This window comes from Balaenoptera musculus, chromosome 3 (assembly GCF_009873245.2).
Source record: "Balaenoptera musculus isolate JJ_BM4_2016_0621 chromosome 3, mBalMus1.pri.v3, whole genome shotgun sequence".
Taxonomy (NCBI): Eukaryota; Metazoa; Chordata; class Mammalia; order Artiodactyla; family Balaenopteridae; genus Balaenoptera; species Balaenoptera musculus.
Genome location: NC_045787.1, coordinates 109160003 through 109174812, shown reverse-complemented (window position 1 = coordinate 109174812; position 14810 = coordinate 109160003). Strand labels below are relative to the sequence as shown.

General features: G+C 37.2%; 1 protein-coding gene and 1 pseudogene across 5 annotated transcripts in view; both read right to left on the bottom strand.

The window, feature by feature from the left end:
- Positions 1 to 14810, bottom strand: part of RAD50 (RAD50 double strand break repair protein) — a 244454-nt gene that overhangs the window by 61493 nt on the left and 168151 nt on the right. For all 5 annotated transcript variants that reach the window (XM_036846296.1, XM_036846297.1, XM_036846301.1 and 2 more), the window contains 6 exons: positions 6098 to 6226; positions 5703 to 5868; positions 4100 to 4293; positions 3471 to 3677; positions 2236 to 2418; positions 1465 to 1622 (listed from right to left, as the gene is read on the bottom strand). In XM_036846296.1, coding sequence (XP_036702191.1) covers positions 1465 to 1622; positions 2236 to 2418; positions 3471 to 3677; positions 4100 to 4293; positions 5703 to 5868; positions 6098 to 6226 — 1037 coding nt within the window. The remainder of the gene's footprint in view (positions 1 to 1464; positions 1623 to 2235; positions 2419 to 3470; positions 3678 to 4099; positions 4294 to 5702; positions 5869 to 6097; positions 6227 to 14810) is intronic.
- Positions 13436 to 13917, bottom strand: LOC118892120 (annotated as a pseudogene).

Here is a 14810-nt window from a genome sequence, read left to right as displayed (position 1 = left end):
ATGTTTTTGTGCCTAGCTTACTTCACTTTAATATCCTCAAGCATAATATCCTCAAGGTTCATCAAGTCATAGCATATGAGAGGATTTCTTTCTTTTTCAAAGATAAATAATATTCCATTATACATACACCAATTTTTCTTTATCCATTCATCCATCATTTAGGTTGCTTCCACCTCTTGGCTATTGTGAATAATGCTGCAGTGAACATGGATTAGCAAATATCTCTTTGAGATCATGTTTTCAATTCGTTTGAATATATACTCAGAAGTGGAATTGCTGATCATCTGGTTATTCTTTTCCTAATTTTTTGAGGAACCTCCACAGGTTTTCTACAGTAACTGCACCATTTTACACTCCCACTAATAGTGCACAGGGTTCCAATTTCTCAACATCCTCACCAACACTTGTTATTTTGGGTTTTTTTTCAACTTTTTATTTTATTTTTAAATTGAAGTATAGTTGATTTACAATGTTGTATCAGTTTCAAGTATACAGCAAAGTGATTCAGTTATATTATTCTTTTTCAGATTCTTTTCCATTATAGCTTATTATAACACACTACTATATTTTCTGTTTTTTTTGATAATGCTCATCCTAAGTGGTGTGAAGTGATATCACTGTGGTTGTAATTTGCATTTCCTTGATGATTAGCATCATCTTGAGCATCTTTTCATATGCTTGTTGACCATTTGTATATATTCTTTGGAGAAATGTCTATTCAAGTCCTCTGCCCGTTCTTAAAAAAAAATATTTATTTGTTTATTTATTTGGTTGTGCCGGGTCTTAGTTGCAGTAGGTGGGCTCCCTGGCTGTGGCATGCGAACTCTTAGTTGTGGGATCTAGTTCCCTGAGCAGGGATCGAACCCGGGCCCCCTGCATTGGGGGCTCGGAGTCCCAACCACTGCACCACCAGGGAAGTCCCTCTGCCCACTTTTTTAATCCGGGTATTTGTTTTTTTATTATTGAGTTGTATGAGTTCTTTACATATTCTGGATACTAACCCCTTATCAGATATATAATTTGCAAATGTTTTCTCCCATTCTGTTGATTGCCTTTTCCCCGTTGATCGTTCCATTTTCTGTGCAGCAGTTTTTAAGTATGATATAGTCCCATTTGTCTATTTTTGCTGCTGCTGCCTGTGCTTTTGGTGTCATATCCAAGAAATCATTGCCAATTTCAATACAATGAAACTTTTCCTCTATGTTATCTTCTAGGAGTTTTATAGTTTCAGGTCTCACTTTTTATAAAGGAATATTTTAACCCTCTCACTTAGTTCTGTAAACTTTCAAGGAACAAGAAGCTCAACTCACTGTTACCATTTTACTTAATTTGTAAAATATAGGAAAATCAAAGTCAATTAATAAGACATACCACTTCATGACAATAAATGATTTCAAAACAATGAAAAGTGAAAGCATGAAATAAGAGACTTCTACTACATCTTCAAATGTTGTAACTACTTACTTCAATTTGGCAAGTCTGTCCCTGGTCTGATTAATTTCTTTTGATTTACTATGAAGCCAATCTTCAAGCTGTTTTTTGTTGGGAAAATATCCTAACAATGAAGTTAATTCATCACTGTGCCTAGATTTTATTTTTCTGATTTGTTCATCTTTGTCAGCCTATAGGAAAAAAAAAAATCGTTTAAAAATAAAGCTCAATATCTCCACAATATATAAAGAACAAAAATAAATTTTAGATTGATTACAGTTCTAGGCTTAAAAAATAAAACTACAAAAATGCAAGAAGAAAATATAAAATTTCTTCTTGTTTTTTCAATTTTGGCCATGCCGCACAGCTTGAGGAATATCTCAGCATCCCGACCAGAGACTGAACCCGGGCCATGACAGTGAAAGCACCAAATCCTAACCACTAGGCCACCAAGGAACTCCTGAAAATTTCTTAAACTCTTAAAGTGGGGACGGACTTTCTAAGCCATTAGAGAAAAGAATAACAAGTCTGATGATATAAAAATTAAAACTTCTGTATGGTATATGATAAAAATTAACAGCAATGTACATGTGTGTGTTTGTGTGTATACACTTCTGTATTATTATTTTTTTGTAATTAGAAAACAGTTTTTAAACTTGAAAGTCTATTTTATATTAAGTTCACTTAACCCCTAAAATAAAAAGCCAATATCAACGAAATACTTCACAGTGTAATGATTATGAATGTAAGATAAGCTATTTTAAATACCAGAAAGTATAATTAGAACAAAAAGAAAGGTCATACTTTGTCTTTGGTCAGCATCTCCATCTGGGTACGTGTTGCTGTATGATGATTTAACTGCTCCATCTCCTGGTCCAATTTACGCAGGGTCCTGTCTAGATCTGCTTTCTCATTTTGAAGGCTTATTACTTCTGTTTTTAGAGTTTCTACATTGCTGTTTTTCTCAGCTTTGCTTAGCTCACGTTCCTTAATAATTCAAATAAATGAACAGGTTTATATGTGTTGTGTTAAAATAATGACAAAGTGTATTAGAAATCAGCTACTCCTCAGGATGGTCAAAATATTACTGTTTGATTCTATCCAACAACAGAAAAAGCAGAAGGTATAAAATTTTTAAGAAATATCTTATAAAGTTACCTTACTATTTTATAACAGTAGAGACTTAGTAAATGAATCTGGAAGAGTCAAACAGGAGGGAAAAATGAAAATTAGTGCAAAATTAAGAAAAATATGCCTAAGTATACAGTTTAGTGACTCGTCAGTCAATAACTAAGCATTTATCAAGTAGCCATGTAACTCACTACATTGCCTGGCATATAGAAACTAAAAATAGTGTGATGTGGTCCCTGAACAGTATCTCCCCATCACAACAGGACAATATTGTGCTAAATTGACAAAAATGTATGCTAGATGTTAAGTTTGGGAGTAAATAGAAATGTTTAAATTATCAAGACGGGACCTGAAAGTGGCATTTGCCAAGCTTTAGGATGCTTATTTTGGTAATGGAGGTGTGAAGGAAGGGAAGAGATTAGAAACAAAGAAGAAATTTTGGAAATTCATGAAAGGAAGAGGTGGGCTAAGAAAGTTTCTACCACAGAAAAAGCGATAACATAGCAATAATCATATAAAATCTGTAGTGTGTGGAACCTAGAGGGAAAATACTTTTTTTTTAAAACTTAGGTAAGTGGTTCTCAACCAAGGTACTCATAAGAATCACCCAGTTCTGTTTTGAACACATTTCTATGCCCCACTCTTAGAGATTTTTATTTGCAAAGTTTAAGGTCTAAGCATAAGTTTGTTTTTTTTAAGCTTCCTTAGATGATTCTAATTTTCAATCCACCAGGTTCCAGGAGCAGAGTTGGGTCATTAAGATATTCAGATAAATTCATTTTACGTGAGATTGATAGACAATGTTGATATTTTTATTAAAAGGCCATAATCTTAGGATTACCAAAAGAAAAAATACTTCTAAATATCTTACACCTTAAATTTATTAGATTACTCAAATAGTATCTTACAGCTTTTGTGAGCTCCTGGTCCAGTTCAAGAATCCTGTCTGAAGATCCTTCCAACTGCTGTAATTCATACTTCACATTTTTCAGCTCATTCTGCCTCTTAGTTAGGATTTCTGATTTTAGCTCAATTATTCTTCCTAGTCCAGTTTTCTCATCCCTTATCTCATCTATCTGTTTTCGTTTCAGAGTCTCTTTTTCTGCAAAGTCGTTCTAAATACATAATGAGAAGCATGAGCATTAACAATTTTTTCAGTAAAAACTTCATTAAGAAAAAGTTTCTCTGATGCAAAAGTAACACATGCACTCTGAGGAAAATATAGAAGAGCATACAAAAATATAATGATCATAACCCAGAGATAATCATTATTAACTTCGAGCAAACTTTTTCTTTACAATTAGCTTTAAAAAGAAATTTTACTTAAAATCAAATAAAAAAAATAGGTGTATATCTTCTTTGTACTTTTATACTTATAAACTTTTAAAAGATTTGCTTCCGTAAAGGTTTTATTCTATCTCATAGCAAATTTTATCCTAACACTAATCCAAAAATATGACAAAATAAGGTCAATCCAAAAATTAAAACAATTCAACTAGACAATCTGATACCAACAAAAGAAAATAACAGTATTTACCATCAGTAGCCTGGCGGTTTCTGTTTCCTTTTCTTGTCTCTCTCTCACAAGTTTGTGAAAATTTTTTATCTGTCTCTCACTGAATGGTCCATGCTCAAAGCCATCCAATTCTAGTTGTGTTGCCAAAGACTGAATTAATGAATCTCTAGCTCGCATATGTTCTTGATGACGATCTGCTTGTAGCTGTAGACGACCTTTAAAAAACACAATCATAGTAATTTTTTTATCAGCTGATTTTTTAAAAAATAAAAGAGCAAGATCTCTTACATCCTTTGCTCAGTTTCCCCCAATGGTAACTATTGTATTGAGATGTAGTAAGAAATACATATTTGGTTTTTGTCTTCAGCTCCTGGTACAGAACTCCAAAAAATGCTTAGAATTTCTCAGTGATAGGGGTGAGAGAAGTATCTTTTGTTATTCATTATAAGTCCCTTTCAACTGTACCTGAGTTTATTCTAATGAGGTGACTCCTGGAGAATGGGACCTAGTCGTCAGAGGAATCAGCTCTGTGATCAGAGTAGGAAGTTTCAGTACCCACCCCTCGCATTTCTGGGGAGGAGCTGAAGTCTGAGTTCAATCACCAATGGCCAATGACTTAATTAATCATGTCTACATGATTACTTCCATAAAAACCCTAAGCAATGGCATTCAAAGAGCTTCCAGGTTGGTGAATACTACATGGAGGTGCTGGGCAAGTCACGCATGTGGAGAAGGCATGAAAGCTCAATGTCCCTCCCCCATACTTTACCCTATACATCTCTTCCATCTGGGTGTTCCTGACCTATATCCTTAATAAACTGGTAATAGTAAGTGCTTCCCTGAGTTCTAGGAGCTGTTATAGAAAATTACTGAACCTGAGAAAAGGGTTGTGGAAACCCCTGATTTATAGCCAGTGGTCAGAAGTACAGGTGCCAGACAACCTGGGACTTGGGATTGGCAGCTGAAGTGGAGTGGGAGACAGTCTCATGGGACTGAGCCCTTAATCTGTGGGGTCTATGCTAACTCCGGACAGGGAGTGTCAGAACTGAAATAAATTACAGGACACTTAGTTGGTGTTCACTGAGAATTGGAGAATTGCTTGGTGTGGAAAAACCCACACACACCTGGCGTCAGAACTGTTGTTGAGTAGAAAAATAGTGTTTTCTTTTAGCAATTTGCAAAATTATAGTATATCACAACCAGGATACTGACACTGATACAATCCATCAATCTTATTCTTATTTCCCCAGTTTTACTCATATCTGTGTGTGTATTAAGTTCTACATAATTTTATCAACTGTGTTGGTTCTTATATCCACCATGACAGCGAAGATACTGAACAGTTCCAACACCATAAGAACCCTTCTTGTTTTTTTTAAAACCATAACCACATTAACCTTCCTCCTGCTCTTCCTCCTACTGGGTAACCCTGGCCATCACTAATCTGTTCTACATTTCTAAAATTTTGGCATTTCAAAATGTCATATAAAGTGGAAACATACTATATATAATCTTTTGAGACTGACTTTTTTCACTCAGCATAATTCCCTGGAGATTTGTCATTCATGCAAAAAATGCGTAATATTACAATAGGGAAAAAGACCAAGTAAACACTGTCTCTTACCCTGTTCAACAAGTAGTTCTGATTTTTCTTGATTGAGAAGCCTAGATTCTTTATTTAATTTTTCCAGTTCACGCTGACATTCTACCAGTCTCCTTTCTTTCTCCCTTACTGTTCTCTGGTGATTGTGATATAAATCATTTAGCTGCTCATCAGACCCTTGAAAAACCTGTGTAGAACCAAAATAAAGAGCTTTAATGTATAACAAGGTATCACTCTGAGGTACAAAATATGAACCAAAGCTTATTCAATATCCTTTTTAACATAAACATGGAAGTAACACAAACATCAAGATTTGTATGTTTGTTTCAAAACATGACTGTCAAAATGGAATCAAATGAGGTTCATTACAATAATCTCAAAATTCTGAAGTAAAACAAAATTCTACCACCACAAACCTTTTCCATTTTCTGTTCCAGTTCACTATTATCTTTTTCCATTTGCTTCTTTCGGCTATCCAAAGCTTTAATTTCATTGTCGAGTCTCATTATTTTAGAGAGATTTTGTTCAATTTCTTTTAGACGATTCTGAAAATAAACAAACACCCTACATAAACAGAATTCACTATTGTTTACACTGCAAATAACTGAAGATAAATAACATGTCCCAGGACCAGGCACTTAGTAAAAGTGATCTCATTTAACGGTAACACTGCTATAAAGGGAGCACCGAGAAACTGAGGATCAGAGGCATTAAGTAACTTGTCCAACTCCTTACAGCTAGTAAAGAAAAGCAGGAATTTAACTCCCTTCTAACTCCAAAGCCCATCCCCTGTCCTCAACAGCTCCCACAAAAGTCATTCATTCACTGGGTACTTGGAGCCACATTATGTAAAGTACCACATTTTAAGAACTTAATCCTTGGAACTTCCCTGGTGGCACAGTGGTTAAGAATCTGCCTGCCAATGCAGGGGACACGGGTTCAAGTTCTGGTCCGGAAAGATCCCACATGCCGTGGAGCAACTAAGCCCATGTTCCACAACTACTGAGCCTGTGCTCTAGAGCCTGTGAGTCACAACTGCTGACCCTGCGTGCCTGGAGCCTGTGCTCCCCAACAGGAGAGGCCACCGCAATGAGAAGTGCACGCACTGCAACAAAGAGTAGCCCCCGCTCGCTGCAACTAGAGAAAGCCTATGAGCAGCAACGAAGACCCAACACAGCCAAAAATAAAAAAAATTTTTTAAAACAGAACTTAATCCTTAAAAGGCTAACTATTTAATTTATTAAAAAAGAAACTAGAACTACTGAGTGGACTGGAAACTCATGGTGCATCACAAGTGAAATGTGACAAATGATCTCAGTGGCCTGCTTCCAGGGACAGCTGGTTGCCTCATCTCCTAGGAATATGAGTGATCTGGCTCAGAGTCTTCCCTCCTTGGATACTCTTCTGGTGTTTGCCTCTACAATTCCAAGGCTGACCAACTCCTCTTCTAAGACAATTTTAGAACCTGATTTTTAAACTAACACATTATTACAGATATCAATTGTAAGCTTTCATGGCTGCACCAAAATGCATCCTCAACTTCAATGTCATTTGATAAATTATACTAATACCATATCTTATGATTTGTATATTAATAGGTAACACGTTATCACCACAGAAACTTTACTTTGTTCACCAATGCTTCCTCAGCACATGTAACAAGTGTTCAGTATGTTAGCTGAGAGATTTGAAAAAAAAATTTTTACCAATAATAATAGTCATAGCTATCATTGATCAAATGCCTGCTATATTGCAGACACTGTACTAGGTGCTGCCATACATTCCCTCTAATCATTATGACACTACAGGCAAACCTCAGAGATATACTGGGTTCAGTTCCAGACCACTGCAATAAAGTGATTATTGCAATAAAGCAAGTCACACAATTTTTTGGCTTCACAGTGCATATAAAAGTTGTTTACACTATACTGTAGAAGTGTGCAATAGTATTATGTCTTAAAAAAAAAACAATGTTCATATTTTGATCTCTTCCCATGAATCACGAATGTTCTTAATGGCATCTAGAATGGTGAATCCTTTCCAGGAGGTTTTCAATTTACCCAGATCCATCACTGGAATTACTATCTATGGCAGCTATAGTCTTACGAAATATATTTCTTAAAAAGACTTAAAAGTCAAAATGACTTCTTGATCCATGGGCTGCAGAATGGATGCTGTGTTAGCAGACATGAAAACATGAATCTCGGGCTTCCCTGGTGGCGCAGTGGTTGAGAGTCTGCCTGCCGATGCAGGGGAGATGGGTTCGAGCCCTGGTCTGGGAGGATCCCACATGCCGCGGAGCAACTGGGCCCGTGAGCCACAACTACTGAGCCTGCGCGTCTGGAGCTTGTGCTCCGCAACAAGAGAGGCCGCGACAGTGAGAGGCCCGCGCACCGTGATGAAGAGTGGCCCCCGCTCACCGCAACTCGAGAAAGTCCTCGCACAGAAACGAAGACCCAACACAGCCAAAAATAAATTAATAAATTAATTTAAAAAACCATGAATCTCATTGTACACCTCCATGAGCACTCTTGGGTGACCAGATGCATGGTCAATGAGCAGTAATATTTTGGGGGAAAAAAAAATCCTTTTTTTTTTTTTTCTGAGCAGCAGGTCTCAAGAGTGGGTCTAAAATATTCAATAAACCATGTTGTAAACAGAGATGCTGCCATCCAGGTTGCTCCATTTATAGAGCACAGGCACAGTAGATTTAGCATAATTCTTAAGGGCCCTGAAGATTTTTGGAATGGTCAATGAGCACTGGCTTCCACTTAAAGTCACATGCCGCGTTAGTTCCTAACAACAGTCAGCCTGTCCTTTGAAGCTTTGAAGCCAGGCATTGACTTCTCCTCTCTAGCTATGGAAGTCCTAGATGGCATCTTCTTCCAGTATAAGGCTGTTTTACCTACGCTCAAAATCTACTGTACAGTGAAGCCACCTTCATTAATGATCTTAGCTAGATCTTCTTTGTAACTTGCTGTAGCTTCATCAGCACTTGCTGCTTCACCTTGTACTTTGAAGTTTTGGAGACAGCTTCTTTCCTTAAACCTCGAGAACCTCTGCTACTTTCAAATATTTCTTCTGCAGCTTCCTTACCTCTCTCAGCCTTCACAGAATTGAAGAGAGTTAGGACCTTGCTCTGGATTAGGCTTTTACTTAAGGGAATGTTGTGGCTGGTTTGATCTTCTACCCAGACCACTAAAACCTCCTCCATATCAGCAATAAGGCTGTTTCAACTTTCTTACCATTCATGAGTTCACTGGAGTAGCACTTTTAATTTCCTTCAAGAACTTTTCCTTTGCGTTCACAACCTGGCTAACCATTTGGCACAAAAGGCCCAGCTTTCAGTCTCTCTTCACTTTTGATATGACTTCCTCACTGAGCTCAATCATTTCTAGCTTTTAGTTTAAAGTGAGAGACGTGTGACTCTTCCTTTCACTTGAACATTTAGAGGCCATTATAAGGTTATTAACTGGTCTAATTTCAATATTGTTGTACCTCAAGGAGTAGGAAGGCCTGAGGAAAGGGAGAAAGATGGGGGAATGGCTGTTTGGTAGAGCAGTCAGAACACATACAACATTTATCGATTAAATTTGCCATCTTATATGCATGTGGTTTGTGGCACCCCAAAACAATTACAATAGTAACACCGAAGATCACTGATTGCAGAACAGCATAATATAATAATGAAAAAGGTTGAAATATTGCAAGAATTACCAAAATGTGACACAGAGACACAAAGTGAGCAAATGGTGTTGGTGGTATAGTGGCGAGCATAGCTGCCTTCCGAAGTGAGCAAATGCTATTGGAAAAATGGCACCAACACACTTGCTTGATTGACACAGGGTTGCCACAAACCTTCAATTTGTATAAAAAAAAAAAAAAAAAAAAAAGAAAGAAAGAAATATATACAAAGCACAGTAAAGCAAAGTATGCCTGTACATGCTAAGTAGGAGACTCAGAGGACTTGTATAAAGCCACATACTTAAAAATGGGAGATAAGACTGGGAGGCAGGATGGTATAACAATTAAGACTACAGGCTCTGGGAGCTGGAATGATTGGACATCTCTATGTAAAGAAGTAAATCTCCCTAGAGCTGATTCACTTTGCTGTACAGCAGAAACTAACACAACATTGTAAAGCAACTATACTCCAATAAAAATGAACTAAAAAAAAAATGGAAGTAAATCTCAACCTTACCTCACATCATATTCAAAAGATAACCTGAAATAGAGCATATACTTAAATATAACAACTCAGACTAGAAAACTTCAAGAAGAAAATCTTTGTGACCTTGGGTCAGGCAAAGATTTCCTAGATAAGAAACAAAACGCAAAAACTATAAGAGAAAATTTTGAAATACTGGACTTCATCAAAATTAAAAACTCCTGCCCTTTGAAAGCAGTTAAGAAAAAAAAAAATTTGTAAAACACATACCCGATTAGGGCTTACGTCCAGAATAATTAAAGAACTCTCACAGCTTCAACAGTAAGACCAAAAACAAAACCAAAAAATACACACACACAAAACCTATTGAAAACAGGCAAATGATATGCATAGACACTTTACCAAAAAAGATATTCAAATGGAAAATAAACACATAAAAAGATGTTCAATGTTCATTAACATTAGGAAAATGCAAATTAAAACCATAATGAAAGAAAAAAAGCTGCTCAGAGATTCTATCACACATCTATTTTAATGGCTAAAATAAAAAGCTGATAATACTAAGTGCTGACAAGGATGAAGCACAACTGCACTCTTGTACATTGTTGTGGGACTACCAAACGTGCCACTTTGAAAAATAGTTTGGCAGCTCATAAGGTAAAACGTACACTTAACACACAACCTAACAATCCCACTCCTAGGGAGTTACCCAAGAGAGATGAAAACATATCTCCAAACAAAGACCTGTACACAGAAGTTTATAGCAGTTTTATTTGTAATAGCTAAAAGCTGATAACAACCTGAAGTCCATCAACAAAGGAATGGATGAACAAACTGTAATATATCCTTACAATGGAATACCCTCAGCAATAAAAGGGAATGAACTACTCGTACATGCAACCACATAGATAAATTTAAAAGCATTATGCTAAGAAGTCAGATACAAAAGGCTATATAATGTATGATTCCACTGATGTGGCATTCGTTGGAAAAGGCAAAACTATACTGACAGAAAACAAATCAGGGATTACCAAGGGCTGGAAATGGAGGTAGGGGACCGACTACAAATAGACTTGAGAGAACTATTTGGGGTGGAAATGTTCTATATCTTGACTGTACTGATAGTAATGCTACTGTATGCATTTGCCCAAACTCATCAAATCATTTACTTTCAAAAGGGTGGATTTTACTAAACGTAAATTATATTTCAATAAATCTGACTAAAGAAAAAAAAGTATCAGTTTAGGAATCAGAGAAGCCTGGAATCAAATCCTGGCTTTACCCCTTACTTCCAACGTGAATACCTGTGCCTCACTTTTCTCATCTATGAAACTTCACGGTGTTACTGTGGGGCTCACATAATACATTTTAAAGCACTTTGATCAGTAACTGGGCATCCAGTAGGCCCTCAATGAACGGGACCATTCACATCACTTGTGAAAAAAATTCTGTGTTCACAAAATATCTTTGAGCAATCTAACAAAGAGAACTGGATTAACTCTTAAGAGCAACGAATATTAACACCTCTGTTATGGTACCCTACTTCTCAGAAACTACTCGGTTTCTATCAATGTTTTCACTGTATTGTGGCAGCATTAACATTATCTTGGCTTAGATCTTTCGTGACATCTCTAGCTGCTTCATTCCTTAAATCCAGACAGTAACTAGATGCTGGGGATTCCTTCTTTGACATCTGTGTTTTGGCTCGAACCCCAGAACACAAAACACAGGCTCTATCCCCAGAGCAAACAACCTAGTAAAAGAAGCTAAAACAAATAGAAAGACAACAAAAAATATAGCAGCAGAGTGTTTAAAGCTTAGGTGTGTGAAATAAGACAAAAGAATCAGGCACTTGGGCTATAAGGTGCACAAGCATCATGAACTTATGTGTGGAAGAATAAATAAGAGGGCCAGAGGGTGCTTTTGAACTTGAAAACAAATTTCTCAAGCCATTTCCACTGAGGGCAAGAAAGGAAAACAGGCCTAAGTGGGCCAAGGTCAGGATAGGATGTGGTGGTATGGGAATAAAGTAGTTTATGAGACAGTTCCTGAAAATGTAGGAAATCCGTAAAAATGGGAAAGCATGAATTATAGTGCAGTACTGAAATGGAGCTGTCTTCTGGATGGCTGCTGGGAAGATGATCTGATTCAAGCTTTATGCTGAGTTCTATGAAGGGAAGAATCCTTTTAACTCAGAGCTAAAAAAAAAGGACTTTGGAAATCATCCACTTAATAAATATTTACTGAACCACCTGCTAAGTGCCAGGCACCAGGCTAGGCTCTAAAGATAGAGAGTAAGATTAAACCCTTGGACTAGCCAAAATTAAATACAAATAAAGAAATAAACAAACACCTCAACGTTTGCTATAACCTTGTTTAGAATCCTGGCACTGCTCAATAAATACCAGGTATTATCACTTAGCTCTACCCTGACATTATTTCCTATACAAATGCTCCATTTCAACTATGAGGATTTCCTTGATACTGTTCAAAGACAGCCTGCATTTTGCTGTCACCATATCTGTAATTACCCATCTACTTAAGGTCAATAAAATGATACCCCAAATTCAGTCCTATGAAATCCTTTCTGGCCACCTCAGACTGTCTCTTCTTTCCTCCTCAAAGCTCTCACAGCTCTTGTCTTTTTCTGCCTTATATGTGCTTGTCATCTTTCCAACCAGGCTGCTCCTGAAGAAAATAAAATGTGTTCCAATATCTTGGTAACTACCACAGTACCTACGCACAGTTATTAAAACAACTACTTCTAAAATATAACATACTTTTTCTCACTCTTATGTCTATTGCACTAAATTCTAAACCCATTAGGCTCTTCATAATCTGACTGCAAGTCATAGCTCCCACTCCTTTTACCTTGATTTACTTAACCCAGGCTCTTCCTCACAGTCCTGTTTTAATAAGCTCGTATTTGTGAATATGTACATATATACATGTGCATGTTTGTATACACACATGTAGTGTATTTTTGCAAGAAAACCCACCTGATCATAAGATATATGTGGGAGGTCAGACATGAGGAATAGGAAGAGCATCTCTTACTTTTCAACTAATATTCTTCCATAATTTTTTCATTGTGAGCACGTATTAGTTTTAAAAGAAAAAAATACAAAATAAAAACAAACATACAGGGACTTCCCTGGTGGCAGAGTGGATAAGACTCTGAGCTTTCAATGCAGGGGGCCCGGGTTTGATCCCTGGTCGGGGAACTAGATCCCACATGCACACTGCAACTAAGAGTTCACATGCCACAACTAAGGAGCCCTGGAGCCACAACTAAGGAGCCCACATGCTGCAACTAAGGAGCTGGCAAGTCACAATTAAGGAGCCTGCCCGCTGCAACTAAGACCTGGCACAACCAAATAAATAAACAAATAAATAAAATTTTTTAAAAATTACAAAAAAACAAAACAAACATATATAAAATAGCTTCTAGTCTGTCAATTTGATTTTTCCCCATCTTTATAGCCCAGATCAGCTTCTCCCTTGAAGGTCTTGTGATAGCTTTCCATTCCAGGCTATCACTTTTTTTTTTTTTTACAATTCAGGTCTTCTATTTTCTTTACACCTATCATGCCATGAATTCATAGGGAATGGGGTCCAACAGTTCAGGCTCTTTTCCATTGGTTCTCACAAAGTGTGCTTCTCTGGGTGGAGAAGGCTGGCACTTTGGCTAAACCTAAGTACCTTTCTGCTTGGCTTCCTTCTTTTTCTATCATTTTCCTTCAGACTGCTTCAGGAAGCTATCTTGGCTCTTAGAGTGCTTAATATGCTTGACACACACACTAATTCTCTTGGCAAGAATCTTGCCCTTAACTTGCTTATTTACAACAATGCCAACAGCATGCTGGGTAGCACTGTAGACTCTTCCAGTTTTGCCATGGTAACATTTGTGGGGCATTCCTTTTTGAACAGTGCCCATTCCCTTGATATCTACAATACCACTTTTGTAGATCTGCATGATGTGGCCAAAGGAACACCTCCACGTTTCCTAAAAGGCCTAGAGAACATACAGCAGGTACCCCTCCTCTTTCCCTTTGTGTTGGTCATTTTGGTGAATTACTGGAAGATGGCAGTTCCAGACCAAAGGCCAGGCCATCACTTTAAAAATCACTGTATTGAGACGGAATTCACCTACCATACAATTCACCCATTTAAAGTGTACAATTCAACATATTTTAGTATATTCAGAGCTGTGCAACCATCCCCCATGACATTTTCACTTCCAAAAAAGAAACTCTGTGCCCTTAAGCAGTCACTATTTATTCCTCTCTACCCACTACCCTAGGCAACTGCTAATCTATTTTCTGTCTCTATAGATTTGCCTATTCTGGACATTTCAAATAAATGGAATGGCATCATACAATTATGTAGTCTTTTATGATTGGCTTCTTTCAATTAACATGTTTTCAAGGTTCTTGCCTACTGTAGCTTGTATCAGAACTTCATTCTTTTTTTAATGCTGAATAATATTCCATGTATGGATATGCCACATTTTATTGATCAGTTAATGGATATTTGAATTGTTTCCATCTTTTGGCTATTATGAATAATGCTGTTATGAACTTTCCTATACAAGTTTTTGTATAGATGTACATTTTAATTGCTCTTGGGTATAAGATACTTAGGAGTAAAATGGCCAGGTCATATGGTAACTCTACGTTTAACATTTTCTTTTAATTTATTTATTATTTTAATTTATTTTTGGCTGCGTTGGTTCTTCATTGCTGCACGTGGGGTTTCTCTAGTTGTGGTCAGCAGGGGTTACTCTTTGTTGCAGCATGCAGGCTTCTCATTGCAGTGGCTTCTCTTGCTGTGGAGCACAGGCTCCAGGTGGGCGGGCTTCAGTAGTTGTGGCGCACGGGCTTAGGTGCTCCACCATGTGGGATCTTCCCGGACCAGGGCTCAAATCCATGTCCCCTGCATTGGCAGGTGGATTCTTAACC